This window comes from Bemisia tabaci, chromosome 1 (assembly GCF_918797505.1).
Source record: "Bemisia tabaci chromosome 1, PGI_BMITA_v3".
In the NCBI taxonomy this organism is placed as follows: Eukaryota; Metazoa; Arthropoda; class Insecta; order Hemiptera; family Aleyrodidae; genus Bemisia; species Bemisia tabaci.
Window position 1 is genome coordinate 68,852,881 of NC_092793.1, and position 22,098 is coordinate 68,874,978.

General features: G+C 34.2%; 1 protein-coding gene across 7 annotated transcripts in view; it reads right to left on the minus strand.

Moving 5' to 3' along the window:
* cyst (rho guanine nucleotide exchange factor 18 cysts) overlaps nucleotides 1-22,098 on the minus strand; it is a 139,001-nt gene that overhangs the window by 17,824 nt on the left and 99,079 nt on the right. For 3 of the 7 annotated variants that reach the window (XM_019043257.2, XM_019043260.2, XM_019043259.2), the window contains 16 exons: nucleotides 19,811-19,893; nucleotides 18,840-19,002; nucleotides 16,815-16,923; nucleotides 15,903-16,104; nucleotides 15,278-15,444; nucleotides 13,591-13,686; nucleotides 12,265-12,331; nucleotides 11,599-11,719; nucleotides 10,500-10,573; nucleotides 10,027-10,130; nucleotides 7,838-7,894; nucleotides 4,145-4,204; nucleotides 2,931-2,977; nucleotides 2,103-2,194; nucleotides 1,230-1,334; nucleotides 294-602 (listed from right to left, as the gene is read on the minus strand). In XM_019043257.2, coding sequence (XP_018898802.2) covers nucleotides 294-602; nucleotides 1,230-1,334; nucleotides 2,103-2,194; nucleotides 2,931-2,977; nucleotides 4,145-4,204; nucleotides 7,838-7,894; nucleotides 10,027-10,130; nucleotides 10,500-10,573; nucleotides 11,599-11,719; nucleotides 12,265-12,331; nucleotides 13,591-13,686; nucleotides 15,278-15,444; nucleotides 15,903-16,104; nucleotides 16,815-16,923; nucleotides 18,840-19,002; nucleotides 19,811-19,893 — 1,856 coding nt within the window. Of the gene's footprint in view, nucleotides 1-293; nucleotides 603-1,229; nucleotides 1,335-2,102; nucleotides 2,195-2,930; nucleotides 2,978-4,144; nucleotides 4,205-7,837; nucleotides 7,895-10,026; nucleotides 10,131-10,499; nucleotides 10,574-11,598; nucleotides 11,720-12,264; nucleotides 12,332-13,590; nucleotides 13,687-15,277; nucleotides 15,445-15,902; nucleotides 16,105-16,814; nucleotides 16,924-17,031; nucleotides 17,177-18,839; nucleotides 19,003-19,810; nucleotides 19,894-22,098 lie in introns of those variants that run through there. The other 4 variants (XM_019043258.2, XM_019043262.2, XM_019043261.2 and 1 more) reach the window with 4 other exon arrangements.

A 22,098-nucleotide genomic window follows, 5' to 3' on the forward strand; every position in this document is an offset into this window, starting at 1 on the left:
TACAAGAGAAATTTCACTTGCAGGAAACTTTTAGATGCATTACATCACAATGGCGCGAGAAGTACAATTGAGAGAGAAGGTTTTAAGTTTGTTTACAATTCAACTATGATGTAGCCACCAAGTCAGTCTATTTCTGGTGTAATTGATGGTTTTCAATATTCAGAACTCTTTTGGTTCCTTGGTTCATAAGAGCCCTACCTAAAGAACTCATCCATCAAAAAAAAGGCGCAATTAAGAAAAAAAACACAACAAGGATAGAAAATGGTGGGAATGAAATGTTTTAAGATACAAACCTGACAATGTTTGACAAATTCAGCAAATTGTCTATCTCGTTGTAAATAAAACTTATACATATCAACAGCATCACGATGTCTGGAACAGAATTCTCCGTACGCATCTTTCAATTGTTGAGCACCTAAACCAGAAAATTGTTCTAGCAGAATATCACCAATAGATTCAATGACAGGGTTTTTCTTTTGTCTTTCTCTCAGCTGATGCAAAAATTTTAAATGAATGTTTGTTAGATCTGCTAGCCGAGGAAACATCTTTCCGATATATTGATCTGTCCATTTAAAATATTTATGCAACCCATCCATGAAGACCTGCAATCAAAGTTAAAACTCCTGTTAATCCACGCATTAATTCACATGATAATAAAGAGGTTTCTGGGCCGGCAGTATTTGAGTCCGATAGGCATCATGCGCAAAATGTGCCTAAATATTTCTTAGTGGAAAATGCTGAAACCTAGACAAACTTTTTTGATTGCTACTCAAATTTTAACCAATCTTTTCATCATCACCATTTCTTTCTTCTTTTTTTTTCTTCTAATGGGTTAGTGTTTAATTTGTACAAGCACTGTGGTAAAAAGAGCTATAAAAAAGACTGGTGGGGAGCGGAGATAATTTGGCAAGAAATTTCTAGCATGGTTACCTTTGATAACACAGAACAAGAACAAATAAATTATGTTTTGAATGCAACTATTTCAGTAATTATTCAGATGACAATTAAAAATTAAAATCGTATCCACATTAAAAGTGTTGACTAAAACTCATCGGCATTGAAAATAGGTAATTTGCATTATTATTGATACTATAATAAGTGTATCATAGGGTTCAGTTAACAAGTTAATACATGTTATTGGTACATAGGCAAGTTATAAAATTTCTATGAGGAATTTAGAGGCAGGTTTGGCTTAGCAATTAAAAGTTAGACAGTGCAGGTAAACTTACTTTTTGCATAACTCTGAGCGTCAGGCAGTGATGTTTCTCAGTTAGGATGAATTCGTAAATATGTTCTTGCCGTTTGATTTCCTTTTCTTTTAATTTTTTCAGTACCTGATAAGACAGAGGAAACATAAAATGATGCAGGTAAAAGAGACATGAGGCTGTTTGGTCAACAAAGGCAATAAATGCATCAAATCGATTATCGATCACCTATGACAACAAAGTGTTATCGCCTTCGTCCAAGAATTTAGTTTTGGTTTAATTTTGTTTTCTTTCTTATTATTTTCCTCACTTGAATTAGGTTTGCTTTTATTTACTCTCTTTTTATTATGGATGACAAAACAAGTAATGTCTAATACGGTCAATGCTTTAAAGATGGAAGTACAAACTTCCAAAATGGCAAATAGCAAATAGACAATAAAAAATTTACAGCAATTGAGAAATTGAATTGAGAAACTGTGATCATTACATCTTGATAAAAGGATCAATTTTCAGACCTTGCGTCCGATAAATTGGCAATTGTTTACTTCCTGTTTGAAAGCGAATGTGTTGCTGTCGTCATCTGATAGCAATTGAAGATTGACTGCGGGTGCTGCCAATCCAGTACACAGATACGCAAACTGATCTACTGCGCACGACAGTCAAAAAAGTAAATAACAGCTGACGCGAGATCTAGATGTTTTAGTTTCAACTATTGATGGCTGCAAAACGGCTCAAAAGATGAAGCCTCGGGATAATTTCATGGGGGAAAGATTTCTGTTTCAATTCAATCTTCAGAGGTTTCCAAATCCAGGCATGTCTTAGGCATGAAAAATAAATAATTTTTGTGGAATATTACATATTGTTTCCAATCTGAAAAAAATGGTTCAGTTTGATTACCTCTTTCCCTGCAGTAGGAGTCCATGAATCAGGCTCTTCATCTTGAAGACCAAGAAAAGGATCAGTCTCTAGGTCATTTGCAGTAATATGCCCTGTAAAATATAAAGAATGGACCTCTAAACATAACATTAACTCCAAAGAGAAAAACATGTCAATTCTCTACTAAGGTTTCTACTTTAAAATAAGTCCAAAGGCAAGAAATTAAACAGCAATAGTAACCTGACAGGTTCAATGTATTTCTCCTCTTTACAAACGATTGTTTAAATTTGTTCACACTTCTATATTTAATGCTATCTACATCTTCCAGTGTGCTAAAGGCACTCATTTTCTTCAAATCATTTCCTGAAAGTTTGGGGTGAACTAAGCTTCTAGGAATTTTTTTTTGATTCCCTTCTAAAGTAAATGGCAAAAGTTAAGTATTAAAGTAAAATAAATCAAAATACCAAATATATCTAAATAAAATTGGCAGGCTCTGATGACATAGGTATTTCGGTGGGAGAAACTGCGTTTGCTGAAAGTCTGAGCTCAGTTTCAGGCATTGCTTTGCTACGTCAACTCGACTGTTGGCTTTTGATGGGTCAGATTCAAATTATTTCTTACATTCCTTAGAAATTATTTTTTGAACTTTTTGATGAAATTGCTGATTTTTTTTTTCAACAAAGTTTTACATCAGAAAAACTAGACTACGATCCTGGGAAATTCCTTGCCACTGCCCCATTCTGGGACAATGGATTTATAATTCAGACTTCTTCTGGAGTTACTGTCTCATACTTCCACCTGGCATGACTAGTGCAGCGACTGCACAATGAAACTCAATATTATGCTTACCTTCGTTTATGAATTCAAAAGGAATTAAAGGGTCAGCATCAGTAAAACTGAAACAAAGAAATAAAAATGTAGAGGGTAATTTTACTTTGAATCGTTTTAAAATTCAAAATCTTCTCGAGTGGAATTACAAGTCTTTGCCTTATGTATTGAAAATTTAATCTTTGACAAGCTTACTTCTTCTTCCTCATACTTTTTTGAACAGTTGATGTAGAATGAGAAAGACTGTAAAATTTCTGATAAAAGAATTCTGAGCTTCGCAAACTTGTGCCACTGAGCAAACTTTCTTAAAAGACAAAGAGTATATTTCAGCTGTAAATAATAAGGAAAATGGTAAAATAATAATTTACACCATTCTAAAACTTTGATGTCTAGATGAAAAAAAAACGGATCTTCTCGTTGCCAATTTGAAAGTCAATTGAACAAATTTGCAAAGTCTAATCTTGCGAAAGGTAAGACGTATGAAGTTCATTTGCTTTGAAATTGGAATATGTTAAAATATGCAAGTTCTTGTGATCCAAAGGTAATTAAAGATGACCAAAGAGCTATTGAAAGAGCAAGGAATTTGTAAATTCATCAAATAATCTGACCTAGACGAATTTTACAAGAAAATATTGAATTTCACAAGAAATGCAATAAGGTCACTTTGTCTAATATTGAAATATGTTGGGCTGGACAGCATTATATATTGAAAATATTAGGATGAGAGCCAATACGCTGTGATAATAAATAATTCATAAATGTTTTACTCACATTGGGCATTTATTATGACCCAATAGGAGTAATTTTATAAACTATGTATTATCACAGCGTATTGGCTCTCATCTTAATACTTTGTCTGAGGTCTGCTTCCAAACTCACAGAACAACTCTCATAGATGAGATCATAAATATTTTCAGTTGTTTAATTAAATAGCATTTGACTATAGAATAAAATAATTGATAGGGTCATTCCATGTCAACTCAACCAGTGAATTTTCATGACCATCTTCGATTTTGATGAAACTTAGTGAGCATAATGATCCGTATGATGGTATGAAAATCCCAAAATTTCAGCTCTCTACGGCCAATAGAACCGGAGTCACAAAAGCTCATACCTATGAGCTTTCAACAGGTCTATTAAACTGAAAAAGATAGAACCCGTAACTATGATAACATCGTGAATTTGCAAAGGGTCAGGCACTTATATTTGAAAATACTGTAGAAATTTGTCTTTACCTGGATCCATCAAGCTGATGATGACCAAAGAAAAACTCTTTATCGTCACCTATAATTTGACTGTAAATAAGAAAAAAAGACGAAATAATAATAGATAAGCAAAGCGAATTATATGATTCAAAAAAGCTGGAGGATTAACAATTTTATATACTAGGAATTTTAGAGGTGAGTGTTCTTCATTAAGAACCACAAGTGTTTCCTTGGTGCAAGTAGTTGTCTACCGCAACAAACAGATGGTAAAATAAAATTCAAAAGCAGTTTAATTTCTCAGAGGTACAAAATTTCTACGAGTTTTGGGAATTCAATTGGGGTAATTGCATTTAATATACACTACGGAAATTGGTGTTGATACTGTTGGTTGGGCACCCAAGAATACACAAATAAAAGAAAATGCTGGAGGGACCGAATATTCCACGATCCAATATATGTTCTCATTAAAAGACGATTGACACTGTGTCAACAAATTTTCAAAACACTCTTGGTTGAAAGAGTTTCAGGACAACGGAACACTATACAAGCTGCGAATTTAAGCATTGTGATAAATGTTATCTCACCTAACTTTTGCATAGAAAACAATTTGTGCGCAAAAATCATTGAAAATAACTCCTAACCAAGATATTGACACTAGTTGATGCATACTATCAAGCTCCCTGCTCATAAAACATACCACGATCTACTAGAGTTAAATCGGGCACTAAATGTTATCGTGACAGTCTCGGCAGTATAAAAATATGACAACCTCAAAATTGGTGCTTCCGCTCATCTGTTGCAGGTTGTTTACACTTTGAACAAAACAGGGTGGGGAAGAAACACTGCTTGATTGAGAGGCCTGCCGAAACCGTCTTCAAGCATGATTTGATTTAAGTTGACTCATTTTTTTTTGTGAACGGGAAATTCAAATTCTTTGCAATCAATGCTGAGTAAGAACAAATATATCTTGCATAGAGCTCAAATTCAGTCATTATTATTGCAAATATTGTGTTCTCTGTAAAATTTTGATGAGAAAACATACATCATTTTGCTTAAATTCGCATCTCGGCTGGTAGTCCATTACTAGCACCAATTAAAATCCCCGAAAAATCTGTTGTCCTTTGATGGATAGATTTGCCATTACGCCAACCAGACATTTAATGCAAGTTACAAGTTTTCAGTGCAAGAAGTGACGGTGAGGCAGGCATCTTGAGATTTAGTAGTTACATGGAGGTGTACATCAGCCTTTCAATCAATGAGAATGTAGCTACAGGAAGGCATGGACACTATTTTGCCATAGATGACCCAACTTTGAACAATCTCATCGGGTCTGAAATTTCTCGCTAAGGTGTAACAATGAACGTATCTCTGCTTGCCATCACCTAAAAATCCTCTTTATCTATTTGCTCAGCTTGTTGGTAATGTAAAGTTTGGAGTCTTCCGATCCGGTCATTCTGTTTTAATATTAATTCCTTGCTGTCTTTACTTACTACTCTTAAAAATGGAACATTAAAACAGAACAACCAAATATCAAAAAATGTTGGTGATTCAAACCGCAGAATTTAGAAGATTCCAAAGTTTACCTAACACAACCACAGCCATTCAGTAATGTAACTTAATTACCACTGACTACTTTTTCCATTACGCATGAGCAGTATGTTTGAAAGTGTCAGACCAAACAAAAGAAAAAAATAAACACAAATAATCCACTGTTTTAAACGACCAATACAGATAGATCTGTGCTGACATTCAATTGTGAGCTTGTGGTCAACAACAAAGCAGTTTTGCCTTTTTTTTAATACATCAAATGTTGCTTGAATGACCTTTGATTTGACTGATGAGAATGTTTAGAAAATTTTTTACAATGTGTATGAAGGTGACAAAAAAAAAAAAATCAAACAAAAATAAGAGTAATAAAAAAGACAAAACATAAAATAATGTAGCAGACCTACGGATACAAACACCTAACAGCAAGTGCCTCAAAAAAACAGAACATCCTTCCACAAACCGCACCATTAATTTATACATATTTAAAATTACTTGCTTGATCATTCTTACTCTTTCCGGTTTTTAGAAAGAATAAAAGCTGAGATTACCAGCTAAATAACTGAGCGACTTAAGGCCTTGAAAATTAGGCTTTCAAAACAATTTCAAAATTAGGCTTTTTAAAAGCCCACAAAAATGAAGAAAAACAGGATAAATAATTATTTTCTATTTGTTATAAAGAGCAGATCAAACTTTGGAAATTAATGTGTCATTTACAATCACACAGCACTGAGTGTTGAAGCCAACACATTCAAATCAGAAAAGAGAGTTATCGGAGTGAAAAGCGAAGCAAGTGGCTTGAGGACACATACAAATATTTGAAATTTTTGAAGAGCGGATCAAACACTTACAGAAAAGGATAGGCAAGCACGATCAGAAACATGGAATGCATCACAGAGTATTTGATTGGATGCATCAATTTAGTTGTATTTCCAGCCGGTTAAAGCAAATACATAAGGAAAATGCAACAGAAGGGGTACCTCCTCCATAAAAATTGATACAGACAAGTGTGGCATGAGATATGAGAGGGAAGATTTGCCAGAAACAATTTTTGAACAAATTTTTAGGTGAAAGCAAAAGAAATAAACGAGCAACATGAAAATACTATCAGTGAACGTCACACTCTAACAGACACTCAAAAAACTGCTTTGGATTCTGTTTTCCCTCGAGTAGAAAAATAAAAAAGTTGCGAAAGGTTTTAATTTTTCAAAGTTATGATCTCATGATAAAGAAATCGGAGCTGCAATGAAAGAGGTTAACGAGAAAAACTGCTGTGTTTAAACATGAGGAAAAGTAATGCTTAACACCTCCTCTTCTTCAAGAAAAATAAGGGTGGAAGAGGAGCATCATTATTGTTGGGAAAAAAGGATGAAAAAAAAATAACAAAAAATGTGAGAGTTAGCAATCCTTAGGTCCACTTTATTGTCCATTTTGGAGAAAATTGAAAATAACATCAATACATTTCAATGTCAAATCGGGTCCTGCCTCAGGAGGGGGGGGGGGGGGGACAGAAGCAAATACTAGGGAGGCAAAAATTTAGCAAGTGCTAGGGAAACCAACAAACGAGTGCCTGTCAGACATAATCTCTTAATTTTGATTGACTAAGAGAAACAGGCCTTTGAAAAACTGAGATCAACGGATGTACTTACATGAAGAAAAAACAGAGAGAAGAAAAGAAGAAAAAAGTGATATATATACCGAACACAAAACAGTGATACAAACTGGAGCTCGTTTCATTTGATGCCTGAAAATCATTTCTTTTTCATTGGTCAACTTTGACTAGAAAAATTAAAAAGACATCATAATGAGGCAGTATGAAAATGTTTTCAAAATTTCTTTCCTCCTATAGATCTGGAGGAGATCTTTAGGAGTATGCAATCTTAATTTGTCTACTTGATGCAAATTTCATTATTAAGCTTGATAATTATGAATTTCAACTTTTCGAAACCTCCAATTTAAACAAAGAGGGGGGGGGGGAACCCTTGATAAAATCTTGACATGGAGAGAAGAGAAAATTTCTGAAAAAACACGGAGAAACTATTTGGCAGACTAACATAAGTATCCACTAAATGAGAGGGCACTAAAGAAAGCTAGATGAAAGTTGTGTTTTAGGAGACACTAAGAGTGAGAGACGAAACAGAATGATTCTGAGTTGATGTTCAAGGGAATATGACTTACTTGACACCGAGTTTGGTGGCAACTCTTCTCCAAGGAGAGTAGCAGAGGTACGTCCTCCTAACCAACAGCAACGGTGCAGAAAGCATGCGTGCAAAGCAGTCAAATTAACAAAGCCAACATCTCAGTCAACAAGCTTATGAAACTACAACTTTTTCTAGACTTTTTTCCCTCAAAAACTCTTCACTTATTTTCACACGGAATATTAATTCATCTGGTCAAAGATGGAAAATATGCTTTTCTTTTTTCTCTGCCAATCAATTAACCCCAATGGAAGGGGAGGATTCACACGTTCATCTTTGAATCACATGGGACAGTTAAAGTTTAAGAAAAGTTGAAACTGATGTTAATTAATTTCAGGTGTTAAAAGGAATTTCTGCTTTGGTTTTTAACACAGAAAAAAACCTTTTATTATTTTCTATACAAGTTTCCTAATTGTTATAAAATTACTTATGTGTTCATTTTTTACCAAGAGGTGCCATACTTCTTACAAAAGTTAGATAAATGCTTTGATTGAAACAATGATTTTTTTCGAAGGATCGTCTCTCTATCCGAGTTTCATTTTTAATATTTAAAAAATTCAAGTCTAGAAGTTTGAGACTGCACTACATCTCCATCTTACATAATCTTGTGAAGAGAGAGAAAAGCAAAAATGACTGGCTTTGCTCAAATATTTACAGTATTGTAAGGGTAAGGAAGTGTAAAAAGGAAAGCTCTTTGAAAAACTGAATTCAATTAAGCAAGTAATTAAATATTAGTAATTATCAATTCACACTAGAATTCAGATGAATTCATACATATCTGGACGGTGAAAACAGGGTGTGTGCAACTGTGCAATGTTCATTGATACTTCAGGGCAGATGCAGAACAATTAAAATTAAACTAGGGGACTACTCCTCCGACCGCTTTGCAGTCCAAACCCCTTGAGGCGCTTTGCACCTCAGGTGTTATGCATTACGCGTTACTCGAATGATTTTAAATAGTAGAGTAAGATTTTTGCTGGGTGGGGATCAATTAGCAACTATTGGGTTGTACTGTTTCTAATTCAGAACTTTGAGAAGGTACATTAATTCCAAATAATGACTGGTGTTCTATTCAATATATTCTCCATCTTTCGATTAGGTTATACAATATCAAGCAAGGCGAAGTTTATGTTTCCTCTGGACCAGTTTAAAAATTAGCTCCTGGAATTGTAAAACTGAACATTCTAATCACAGAAAATTACTAGTGAATTCTTACTTGAGTGGGTTGTCATTAATTAAAAATAAGTGAGCGCTGTCTTCATTCATTTTTAGAAGCGCAGATATTCTATGCAGTCCCTTTGTAAGTCTTCACAATATTTCTGATTTTTCCTACCTCTCTTGGTGTTTTTCTTTGCACCAGCCTACTTTTTATGTAGAGTAAACCATTTGTTCCGCTGGGAGAGAGACTGTTCTACTGAAGTTTTCCATGAAAAATTTGATGATATTTATCCAACTGAATCATTTTACAAGTTATTCAACACCAAAAAACTATTTACATTTTCTCAAAACTAGATAAAACTGTACAGCTACAAAAGCACACAATATCATTATAATTTACAAGTCTGTTTCGGTTTCTTTCAATTTTCTATAACACTACATCATTGATCTGATGATCCTTTACAGACAGAAAGTTTTTACACTAAAAAACTAATCTTTGGTCAATAAGGTCAAACCAACTAGAAACATAACAACAGGTTGCTGTTCGGTCCTTTTCAAACATTCAATTTGGGGGTACTTTGAAATAATTTCATTTTTTTTGGTTCATGATTCTGATGCTCCAGTTTTAAGCTTTGCCTCTGAGGAAACAGGGAGAAGTGAAAATTTTATCAGCGAGAGAAAAAAAGGGGGAAAGACAGAAATAATAAAAGAACAATGAAACCATTGTCGCTCGTTCAAATATAATTCTAGGTCCGCAAATAATATTCACTTTGCTTAAGCATAAGTAAGCTCTGACACTTCAAAGAGGCAATTCGTTTCAAAAGCAAAAAAGGGGATTTGGGTATAAAACTCAAGGAACCTCCATATACACCTGAAGAGAAATAATGAAGGCTCGGTAAGCTTCTCGGGTTAACCAAACGTTGGTTAAAAGCATGCTAGGGTGATCAATTACTTTAAAAAATTAATAAGAATTTAATATATACAATATTACAAAGAAGAGATTTTGATTACCTGCTAGGTGAACTTGATTGTCCGTGCGATGGACTTCCACTTCTTGTCTTCCCTGAGCTTTTACTAAATGAAGATAAACTGACTGCTGATGGCTTTGATATGCTCTGGAAAAAAATAAAATTACCCAACTGACATGGCACAAAGAAATTGAGAAAAATTACTTAGCATTTTAGGTAGCAAGTTTGGTGAATGTAAGAATTAAATCTGCTGTCAAAAGATGTTGAAAGCTTTACAGAATACTTAGAGATCCTTAACCTTCTTTGGTTCTATGATCATCTAGTTTTTCTGAGAAATGAGGCCACTGCCTTAAAAGCTGAGAGCAGTTTCCCTGAATGTACGTATTCACCATTTTTAATATGATTCATTATCTTTTCTAAAGGTACATGAACCTTGAAATTTGAAAAAAAGAAGATTATCCTCCCCATTTTCCGAAATGAGAGAGCAGCAACATGCTGAGAAAAATAATGATTTACCTTAGATAATTTCTGTTTATTGCAATCTACAATATGGTCTTTGCAGGAACTTTGATGAACAGTAACCAAACAATCTGAAAATCAAATGGAGGAGTTAGGTACGAATTTACAGTCTCATGAAAAGAACAAGTGCGTAGTCAAATGAAGACAGCTTCTTGGAAAAACAAAATATGTCTTGACTTATAAAGATCCATCCGATTTTTTTTTTTTTTTTTTTTGAAATTTTGAAAATTTATGCAGTTCAATTGCTATTACCCTACAGGAACTCGAATAAATAAAATGTGAGCTCTGAAGCCCAACAATTGGAATTTTTTGTATTTCGACCAGACATGGATAATATTTGATGAATCGCAAGTCCACCAAATGTCATTTAAGTATGTATTTATTTAATTCATTCTCAATTAAAATCTAATTTTTTTGACACATGGAGATGTATTCATTCATGTGCTGAATGAACCAGTCGCCAAGTTACCACTTGTTTGTAATTCCTTATCAAAATTTTACGATGGAAGCATTAAAACTTTCCGAATTCAACTCATAAGTTAGGAAATAACTCTTTTTGTCTACGTTAATTCACACTTCCCACTCACAGAAAAACCAGAGTCTACTCGGGTCAAATCAAGCACTAAACTTATTTTGGTATATTAAAGATGGGAGAATTCTCCTGTGCACTACCTGTTTTTTGACAAGATGAAACATACCTTGAAGCAAAAAAGTAAAGAAATGTGTGTGAAATCAAGCTCTAATTGTTTACCTAGCATACACATGAATTTAAAGGTTTACGCTCAATGTGGCGTTTTAAATTGCAGGCAGTTTGAATCTACTGTTTATGATGTGAACAAAGAGCTTTTACTTCTCATTTTTTAATTAATTTTGATAGTTCTTGATACATTCCTTGTTATGTGCAACAATACCTCCAAATTTTGCTGAGAAAACATGTGCTGTGGTCCTTTATTTCTTACCCTGTCTAGTGGTTCATTGAATAATTCAAATAAATTTTAGATGCCAAGATTACTGCACCACGATCTTTCAAGAAGGATGTTACAACAAGCTGATTGAGTATTTATTAATGGTGAAAAAATAATATCATAGCACTTACTTTCGCAAAAAATAGCTGATTTGTTCGTGATAGGTTTTGAACACCAGTCACAGTTTTGAATGTGATTTGAACTACCATAACAGACTGAAACCCACTGATGAGGTGATTTTTTTAATTTGTCCTGTTCAACATCAAAAAGGGACATTAGTAACGGAAAATACACAAAAGAGGAATATACAACAAAATGAAATGTTAAACTATCTTACTATCAGATATGTCTATTAAAATTGTACTTATAATATGCTTCTTGAGCTCAAACATCTGGAGGAAAACATTTCTTAACAGTTATTCTTCGTACTGTTTTAAAATCCCTTTAATGACACAGTATGCAATCTTTGCAAAGGAGCAACTCAACTGCAAATAATTTGAATGAGATGATCGTTGATTTGAACAAGTGGTTACTGGTGCTGTAATGAATAACAGTTTTGAAAATTTTGTTGGAAGGATTGAGTTAGTAACCTTGCTGTCAAAACGAATCTAAATATTCACTCCGGCAGACAGAAGATGCATGCACAAGGATTGTTTAAATAAAAGTCAATATCATCAATTAGTCTGCCACATGACATGGTCATGCTAAAGAAGTACACTTTCTTTGAATTTCAAAAACAATACATTCAAAAACATTCTTACTTGGTAACATTAAAAAAATTAAGTTTCCACACAAACCTTTTTCTTCCTGAAGAACAAGCTTCCTCTTTTCCTACGTTTTTCTGAATGTTCATCATAAGCGGTGCTGAAAAATATGATTTACAGTTAAAAATAAAAAGAAACTATGCCTAAAAATTTTTTTGGCACAAAAATAGGAAATCTTATGAAAAATTTTGTGGTTCAACCTGCGCAAAATATATCAAACAAATTCATACCATAGAAATTGTGGAGAAGATAAAGTGCATCATGAAAAGAAAAATGTAAAATCCATGCTGAGAAAATTTGAATTTCTGGAGTGCATTGAGTGCATACAAAAAACACATATAATTAAGCCTGCTGTTGCATGTTTACCATTACTTCCATTTGTAGCAATACCAAGAAAGTTGCTCCTCGCAGAAAATACTTGAAAAATTATGGGTATTCCACTGTGATATTCATCATTCTGCAATTTTGTCGACAGCATTTCTTCCCAATTTTTTCACAGTAATTTACTCATTAGGTTTAGCAGGTTGAAACAATATTTTAACCTGTATTTTATCGCCACATAAGATGGAGGAGTTGTGTAACTGACTTGAATTGCATTTATTTTGATTGTCTATGAATAACACTAACAGATTTAGAGTAAAGGATGAACTAGAAATGGAATGGAAAGCAAATTTGTCATGACGATAATTAATTGGGATTGAATCATGATTGTAATTGTTGAAATTATAAGCGATTTTATTATATTGGTGGATTATAATACCATTGAACATCTCGATTATTTCATGATTTGATCACATAGGCGAAATTGTTGCTTTGCGTTTCATTTCTGATTCTGTTAAAGTCTTAAAATAAACACAGAAACATACAAATGTCACTAAAGGTGATAAAATTGATGATACAGTTTGAGTCCATTAATCTTGGGGTGTATTTAATAAATTTGGAGAAAAAAAGTAGGGATATGTAACACGTGGTTAAGAACATTAAACGATAGACCATGCGCCTGTATGCTCATACGTATCATTCTATACATGTGGAACTAAGTACTGTCCATTAACATAATTTTCTGACATATTTTTTCCGCATGAAAAATGTGTATCAATTGAATTAATTTATTATCTTTGAAAAAGAAACAATTGAGTGGGGATGGACATTATACAAGACCATACTTCCGGTACCTTTCTTGAGTTCCACCATAAAATCTGTGCTATAGTGATTGAAGATTCAGAAAGAAGGAAGAAAATAACTCAAGCGTTCAGGAAATTTTTTAAAGGTTTTTCCTTTGGATTTGAGTGAGAAAAATTCTATACTTGGAAGATTAATGGACTCCTGCTTATGTATGGTGTGGGGATTTCTACTCACTCGGCAAATAAAAGCTGGAAGGAGGTGCGATGCTTGCTTGGATCAATCAGTGCTGCTAACATTTCTTCCTCCGTTTCACTCTCAGTTGGAACTCCACTATTTACAATACACAACCACACAATGCAATACTAATATTACAACAACAAAAACTACAGCTACTACAACCAGCAAAATAATAAAAATGCTGTCTCAGGTGCAAGGGTGCAAGAAAACAGAAATGAAAGTTAAAAAGATGAATGTGAACCACCTGTTATGGCAAAGGAAAGGATTTTTAAAGCGTTTTTTTTTTTTGGTCAAATAACGCCTTCTGATACTTCACAGAACTCGAGAATATCTTACTGGAGAAAAGATCAGAAATATTTCGGGAACATGATTTTTATAATTAAATTCGAATGCTCCTTGATCTCTAAATTTCATTAAAAGCTCCTTTCAAAGAGATAAAAATGTATGTATATTACATACTGACACTCTTTTGATGAAAATATGGGAAACAAAATTTGAAAAAAGTTCAAAAGAAGTGAAGGAGAAAATTATCACACTATGTTTGTTAAAAAAATTAACTAAAAAAAAGAACGAATGTGACTTTATGCTATGATCAATCTGAAGTTAGGTGACGAGAAGGGCGAAAAGACCATCTGCCTCTATATATTCACTTACACGTTCTTTCATTTGAGACAGGGATAAAGAAGTTTATTTTGGTCGAGAAAACATGCTCAACTGGCCGGAGAAGTTTTTTCTTTTGTTGTGCTTATTTTTCTTCTTCTTTCGTTTTGATATACTTTCGGATTTAAGAAATTTTAGCCATTCCTTAAAATCAAAATTTAAGTCATTCTATGAACATTCCCTTCATTTACAACAATATTAAGGCAATCAAAGACTGCATAAGCTATGATAATCTGGGATTCAGTATTAAATTTTATCAAAAAATGCATCTCATCTACCTCAAGCAATAAAGAGTCAAAATAAAAGAAAACTTAAATAAAATCGCAAATTAAAATTGGGTGCTTAGACAGACATTGCTCCACAAACAAACACAAATGAAACTAATCTCATTGGAGACAAGATGAAGAAAGCTGCTCAAATTTTTTGCCAATAAATCGCACAAAAATAAATGAAAATGACCAGTTGCTTACTTGAAAGTTTGGTGCATCAGGCCAAGAAGGTGCAGTTAGATTTGGTTTTAGAAAAAATTTAGTAGAATGTACAAATGAAAATTGGTGATATCATACAGCAGTTGGACTTGATGAAAAACACGAATACAATAATTGTAAAATTTGAGATAGTTGACAGAACTTAACTTGCCACATTCCAGTGGTGTCATCAATCAGTATCATTATGTGACCTTTCTTCATTCGTTAGACTCACAAAGTAGGCAATGAGTGGCTTGGTCTTCAGTTGATAACCGATAATATTTTTGCATTAGATGAAATTATTTTATCTGACAATGATATGAGGGGCAAATTTTATTTCAAGACTCAGAGCTCCGTTGGAGCAATCTTTTGGCTCTATTTCATCAATCGTTAACCCAGGCTTAGCCACCAGAGGAATGAAATTTGATGTTCATCACTGACGGGTTGACAAGTATGCAGTACCCAATTATTGTAGAACACTGCTCCTTTTCAACCTGATGCTGAGGACTTAAGAGAGGTGATGATTGAGCTAAAACTTGATGAATTGAAAAACTTACATGGTTAAATTGTTGATGTTGGCATTGTTGGTTCCGACTTCATTCCGGATTTGAGCAATGTCACGAACTGCCAAAATAGAAGGGGTGGATACTGATTTCTGCAAAGGGAGTCTTGCTTGCAACCTAGATTCAGCTCTGTGCTTGGCAATTATTTTGTTAAAATCACTCTGAAATAGAAAGAATTTCATGGTCAATTCAAGCTCAAATTATATGAAAAGATGCAATAAAAGCTTTAGGTCTAAAATCACCTTCTTCAATTTTAGTGCTCAACTAAGAGTGAGAGATTAAAGAACCAGCATCAACTTCTTTAAAGTTATTGAAGCTTTTCCAGCTTGAACAGCAACTATAAAATGAAATTTCTACATGATAGTTTTTTCTCCCAGTGATTATTTGGAAGAGAATGGATTACAACTGTTGTTTTGTAACATAAATACTGATATTTTTTTATTTTTATTTTATTCCCTCTTTCATACATAGTATAGTTTCTAATTTTTAAGTGATTTCTATGAGATTATATGTGCTAAAAGTTTATACTAAACATTTTTGAGCTTCAATTGGAAAGGAAATAAAAGGAAATGAGGATTCAAGAAAGACAGGAGTTGAAATTAAAATAGGTTTGAATCACCTGTAGGTCTGCTTCATTTAGGGAATGGGTTGAAGAGGTGCCTCCTGGACAAACTGAGCGCCTGACATTAACAGAGGCTCCAGTGCTGGATTTTCGCCTTTGAATTATTTTTACTGGCGAGGCACTATCTGTACTCAGTAAATTTGCAGTGCTATCCATTATGGGGTCGTCCAATTCTGACTCTAAACTACTAGAACTTACACTGAAAAGACAATGGGTAAAGTTAAAATTATTCTTGTTGAATACTTGAAAGTAGTTTGAAAGATGAACAAACAAAATTCTAATGGAACATAAAACTTTTCATCAAAATTGAAAAACTGCCAAAATTAATTTGGTTACTGAAAGAGACGTAATATACTTTTTACAAACGCTGATGAAAAAACTTTTGGAATCAAAAGTAAAATAGCTGGCAAGATTTATCGCCCAGATTTGCGAAAAGATGAAATCAGAAATAATGATCAGGTAGAACTGAAGAGAAGTATTGTTCTTAATCAGTCATAGGTATACTTTACAGTTTCATTATTTCTATATGATTTACTGAAATGAATTTCGATTAAATCAATTTCCAGAAAAATAGTTCACGTCCATTTTTCCTAATTTTGAGAAAACTGCAAAAAATTATAAAAACTTTTCTGATGCAGGGTTAAAAAGTGTCCAAAAGCCTATCATTATCGTAGTGAATTGTAGGAATGTCATTGTATCTGTTTTTGACTCCTTTTCTCGTTGAAGTAAAGTAAATTAAAAAGAGAAGAAAGGACAATATCTGCTGGATCCCTAAAATTTCTAAGCCAATTCAATTATGATCTGTAATACAATGATGAAGGCAGAGACTGGCATCAAGAGGAGGTTTGAATTCATCTCATATAATTGACCTAATGCAAAACTGAGATTGAAGAGACACTGAATTCTTACCTTCTATGTTTATCTACTTTCCTGCCCTTATCACAATTTGTAAGGTCGTCTAAGGCAGCCCAGCTACTTCTCCGTTGAACTTCACACATTAACCAATCCCCCGAACCTCCTGAAACACATCATTAAGAATATAAATATATAAAAAACTCAAACATTATATTTTTAAAGAATATTTGAGGATAAATTTTATGCTATTTTTATTAAGGTCACTACTCACTACAGATTACTTTTTGATGATTGCTATGAGTAAAGTTATTTCAGCATATGATCTGAAGTGAATACAATATGCACTATTTTTCGTCTGTTTCTATATCTCTCCTAGTCATTGTAGTTATCTCTTACACAAAAAGGAGCTTTCAATCAATTTTTGATTCTTGCTCATTTCTTTCATTGTTTATCAGTATTGAGAGACTATTCCTTTAAATGACTCCCTTGATCGGTGATTACACCATCTCACTCAAGTGTGACATAAGTTCTTGGGTACAGGAGCAGATTATGCGTATATCCTGGTCTTTTTCACATGTTTAAGCCGCCTTGTATAAACTATTCATGAACTCTCTTAAAGGTGTTTTACATCATGTAGAATCCAACAAGTACATGTAGCATCTTTAGACATTTGAGAACACATTTTATACAATCCATTTTGGTATGGTGCAGGGTAATTAAAAAAGAATACCTTATTTTTAAATTCACTTCTTGTTTTATTGTATGTATACTGTAATAAGTGCAACAACAAAAAAAGGGTTTTCTGAAACATTTTCGGTTTATTCATAAATAAAAAAGGTTGTCCACTAATTACCCATCCATTTCCCTTGGAAAGGATAAGGCATATTTTTACGAATCCATCTCAATAGTTATTTCTGCAAATATTTTTTAGAAGCATAAGTTGTCCTTATTCTGGGACAGTTGTATATTTTGATGGCTAAACTTCGAGACACTTGTGTCTCAATTGTAGGGGTTTAAACTTGTCGTACATACTTTGTTCTTAGGGGTGAATACAAATCATTATTATGGCTTGACATAATTACCAAATAACCATGGAATGGTAAAAAAAATATAAAAAAATTAGAGAAAATGTGTACCGATACGTTTACAGGTTTTACTTATTTTTCTTGAACATTAAGGAATGTTCAGAAATTTAACAATTTGCAATTTAGATACAGTGTTTTCGAGTTAAACCTTTCATCAGTTTACTGGCTAGCCATTCATTGTACACTGGTTGAAAATTTATCCATGCAGTGATAAATATTGTTCTTTAGACCGCTTAGTCAGATTTTTCTCAGACTTGGTTGAAGAATTATCAAATGTATGTGATTTTAACCATTTCCTTTTTAGCAAAATTTTTAATTTTTCTTGTTGTCTTTTGGGAACTGACATCAGCTGACAAAAAGTCTCGAGCCATGAAAAACGGTGTTGATGCTTATTTAAGCAGATTTAATACATTTTTTACTTAAAAAGACTGGGCTGATGACCTAAACAATAGGAAAAATGGACCTGAATAGTCCCCTATAGTGGACCTATAGACATGGACCTGAATGTTCCCTGTGAACATGACAAATCATAGAGAAACCTCAGGGTATGTTTGGGACAGGAAGGAAGCAGGAAATTATTTTTCCTTAGCAGTCTCCTAAAACTTGTGAACTTAGCAAAAAAAAAAAAGATACTGAACAGGAGAAGAAGATGAAAAGGAAGGTAAAAAAAGAGGACGAAAAAATGCTTCAGCATGATGACGATTCATACAAAATCAATTATGTGAACTTAATTTTCCTACAAATCCTCAGATATCGCTGAATCTTTACCTTCACCAAACACTGAAATCTGCTTTAAATGATCAACTTAAGCTCCCACGGCAGCATAGAGGTCTGCGGAGGAACAATGAAGCTTTAGCTTGATTGATTAAGGGCTGGCTAATTACTCTCAGGTTATCCTTAAACTCCTTAAATTTGAGTCAATTTTCTATCATATCAATCAATTTTAATCATTGAGCACTGAAACAGATTAAATGAAAGACCAAGAGTAACTTACTTTTTTGCCGTAGTGAGTCTGAGTAGGCTGGAGCATTGAGAGAAAGCTTTGGTTGTGACGGTTGATTTGGAGGAGACTGAAGTCTAGATAGGAGATCAGGATCAGAGGAATCTTGCCCGTCGTTAAGTGATGGACAAGATGCAAATAATCTGGAATTTTGCTGCTGATTAAAGAGAAAAAATGGGCGAGAAATATTAAAAAAGGTTTTGAGCATATGATTTAGGCAGGTTCAAAAATACAACATTCAGGTAAAGCAGGAGCAGTGGGATTTTGGTTACTCAAAATCCTCATATCTAAGGCTTCTTGTATCCATGCTAGCTGGCTCCCAAACAATTTTGCTTACATGAAAACACGACTTAAAAAAAAAAAAAAAAAAAAAAAAACAAAAACAAAAACAAAAGGGTGAATTTAGAAAATTTTAAAATTTAAACTTTTACATTTTTCAAAACGGTAAAAATTGGTTCCATGTGCATTAGAGATCCACACTTCTTTGTTATTACAGTTTGATAAGTGATAAGTGCTACTTTTTCTGTGGCAAAAGTACCGTGTTTTCATTATTGAAAAGTCACTTGGGGAAAAAAATTACATTTATTCCGCTACTTCCTGCAATACCTTCATTATTCAAGGATTCCCGTATCCGCTGACTTTCTCATCTCCCATTCAGCTCGGATAATCGAGATACCACTGTATTTTCAAGTACTATTTTACCACACATTTTCAGGTCTATTGGTATATTATGTGGTAGATTTATTTAAAATAATTGAACAATTTTCAAGTGCTCTGTGAGAGGAAAAAAACGACACTGTCATCCATTTATTTAAAATTTTAAATTATTTAATCACATCAGCACCACTGGTACGAAAAAAGTAGACAGTATTTTTCAGAATTTCAACAAATTTGGCTATGCTCTACATTCTAATTGATTGCCAAAGACTCTGCAGATTTACAATTAATATAGAACAATGATTTACCTGTTGGTTGAGCATGAGAGCGCTAACATCACGCATACGTTGGATACTTTCATGGATGTCATGGAGCTGCTGTATATTGTCTTCTGTAAAAAGAAAAAGAAAATAATTGGACTTAGTCTGCATCTACTTGTACGCAAAACTAGCCTTCTGGAAATGCAGGCAGAAAGACAAGGTATAAATGAAACATGAATCTGTGGGTGGGACACATTAATTGACAATAAAACTACCTTCAGATTGAACCTAAAAAAAAGATGAATACTATAAAGAACCAATAGTTGCATTTTTTCAGATGCAATTTTAATTCTCTCCTGCTAAACTCAATTGATGTGTGAGACTACTGATGGTGAGCCATGAATCTCGGTTTGTGACAAAATTTCCAGGTCACTTGAATTTTCTAAAAAACACTGATCATCATTTTTTTAGAAAATTTCACACGATTGCTTTTGTTCTTCATGCCATTACATGAGTATTTTCTAAAACTATTGCACAGATGTTGAATAATTGTCTTTTAAGAAATAAAATGAAGATAAGAAATGAAAGAGAATGGGAAAATTCAGGGGTGCAGAAACTTCCTGATCACATGGCCGCGGGCGCGAACAAATAGGAAGGCTAGCTCGCAAAGTCATTAAAATCGCGAATTTTTCGCAAAATTGCGATAACGTTCGCGTGCAAATGCACGCGAACGTTAAATTGTGAAAAACGGAAATTGTGGTAAACTTCGCGGGTTTTCGTATGATCCTAGTAAAATTTGCGTATTTTCGCAAAATCACGGCGATTTGGGGATTAAAAACAAGTAAGGAAATAGTTTCGAACATTTTGAGGAAAAATAGGTTTTTAAAAATAAAATGGCAGAGCCGGTTCAAAAAATGAGAAGGCTAAGAACTTTCTGCATCCTGGCGAAGATTTGGAGACACTGCCCAATCTATATGTCGCAGACAATTAGCAATCGCCGGCAATTTGCAAGCCACTGATGAATGAATAGAAAAGCATAACGTTTAGAAATAAGAGAAAAATCTTTGAGAACTATTATTTTGCCTTTGACGAGAGCAGACACTTTTTCCTCCGTAGAAACATGAAAGTCACGAGCACACTCGGGAGGGCGTGTAGTGGAATAGTGGAAACCGCGACCTTAGTTAGGTTCAGATCGGACAAGCAACTGTACTAACTCCGTGACAAAGCGTGGAGTATCACAAAAAATGAAGGCGCTCGAAGCCGGGATCATGATTTTGATGGCCAAAGCCCATTAAACCCTCACCACGCCTACGCGAATTATTGCGCTTTATCTTAACAACACCTGAACCGCTTGCAAATTGCCGATGAGTGTTAATTGCCTGCGACCTGTGCAAGCTATGGGAGTGTTATTTTTAATTCAACCCAGTCTCAGTAACAAGTTCACAAGTTGTTTCTCGGTGTTTTCAATTTTTCCCTCACTTTTCGAAAAAGCTGTTCAACCTCGCTCGCGTCTCTCTGCTCGGGAAAATCACTATGAGACCGACGCAACGGTGCAGCGCGCGGAGCGATTTAACCCGCGCGCCGCTCCCCGCCCTCCGTTAATTTAATTACATTAAATTCAGAGCGGACGACGGACCAACTTGGGCGCAAATTTCACCCGTGTTTCCTACCCTCCGTCCCCCGCGCCTCCTTGGAAACACCCTGAAAACGGGACGCCAAAAGAAACAATGCCCCCGTGATAAAGCTTGTTATTTTTAATCAAGCATCCACCGAGTTGCCGGTCCACCATTATTTTCGCAATAATTTATCCATGGGACATAAATTGAAGTAAGTATGACAGCAGATTGATTAACAAAGTCGATAGACAAAGCTTTAGACAAAAAAGACAGACTTTATCCATGGGACATACATTGAAGTAAATATAACAGCAGCTTCATTAATTAAGCCGATAAACAAAGCTATAGACAAAAAAGACAGATTTTATCCATGGGATATAAATTGACGTAAGTATAACAGCAGATTGATTAATGAAGTCGATAGACAAAGCTATAGACAAAAAAGACAGATTTTATCCATGGGACATAAATTGAAGTATAACAGCCCTGGTAAAAATTGGCGATAAGAGCTGCGTTTCAAAATACCATAGGAGTTCTTATAGCCGGCTAAAGAAGGCTACAGAAAATCATATAGCTGGCTGTAGAATGCGGAGAAAATCATACGGACGGGCTATACGAAGCGATAAAAAAGTATGCAACCGAGCGATAGTTCCTATCGCCGGGCTTTACACTTTATCGCCTGGCTGTTGCTTTTTCGCCATCGATTATAAAAGGCTATAA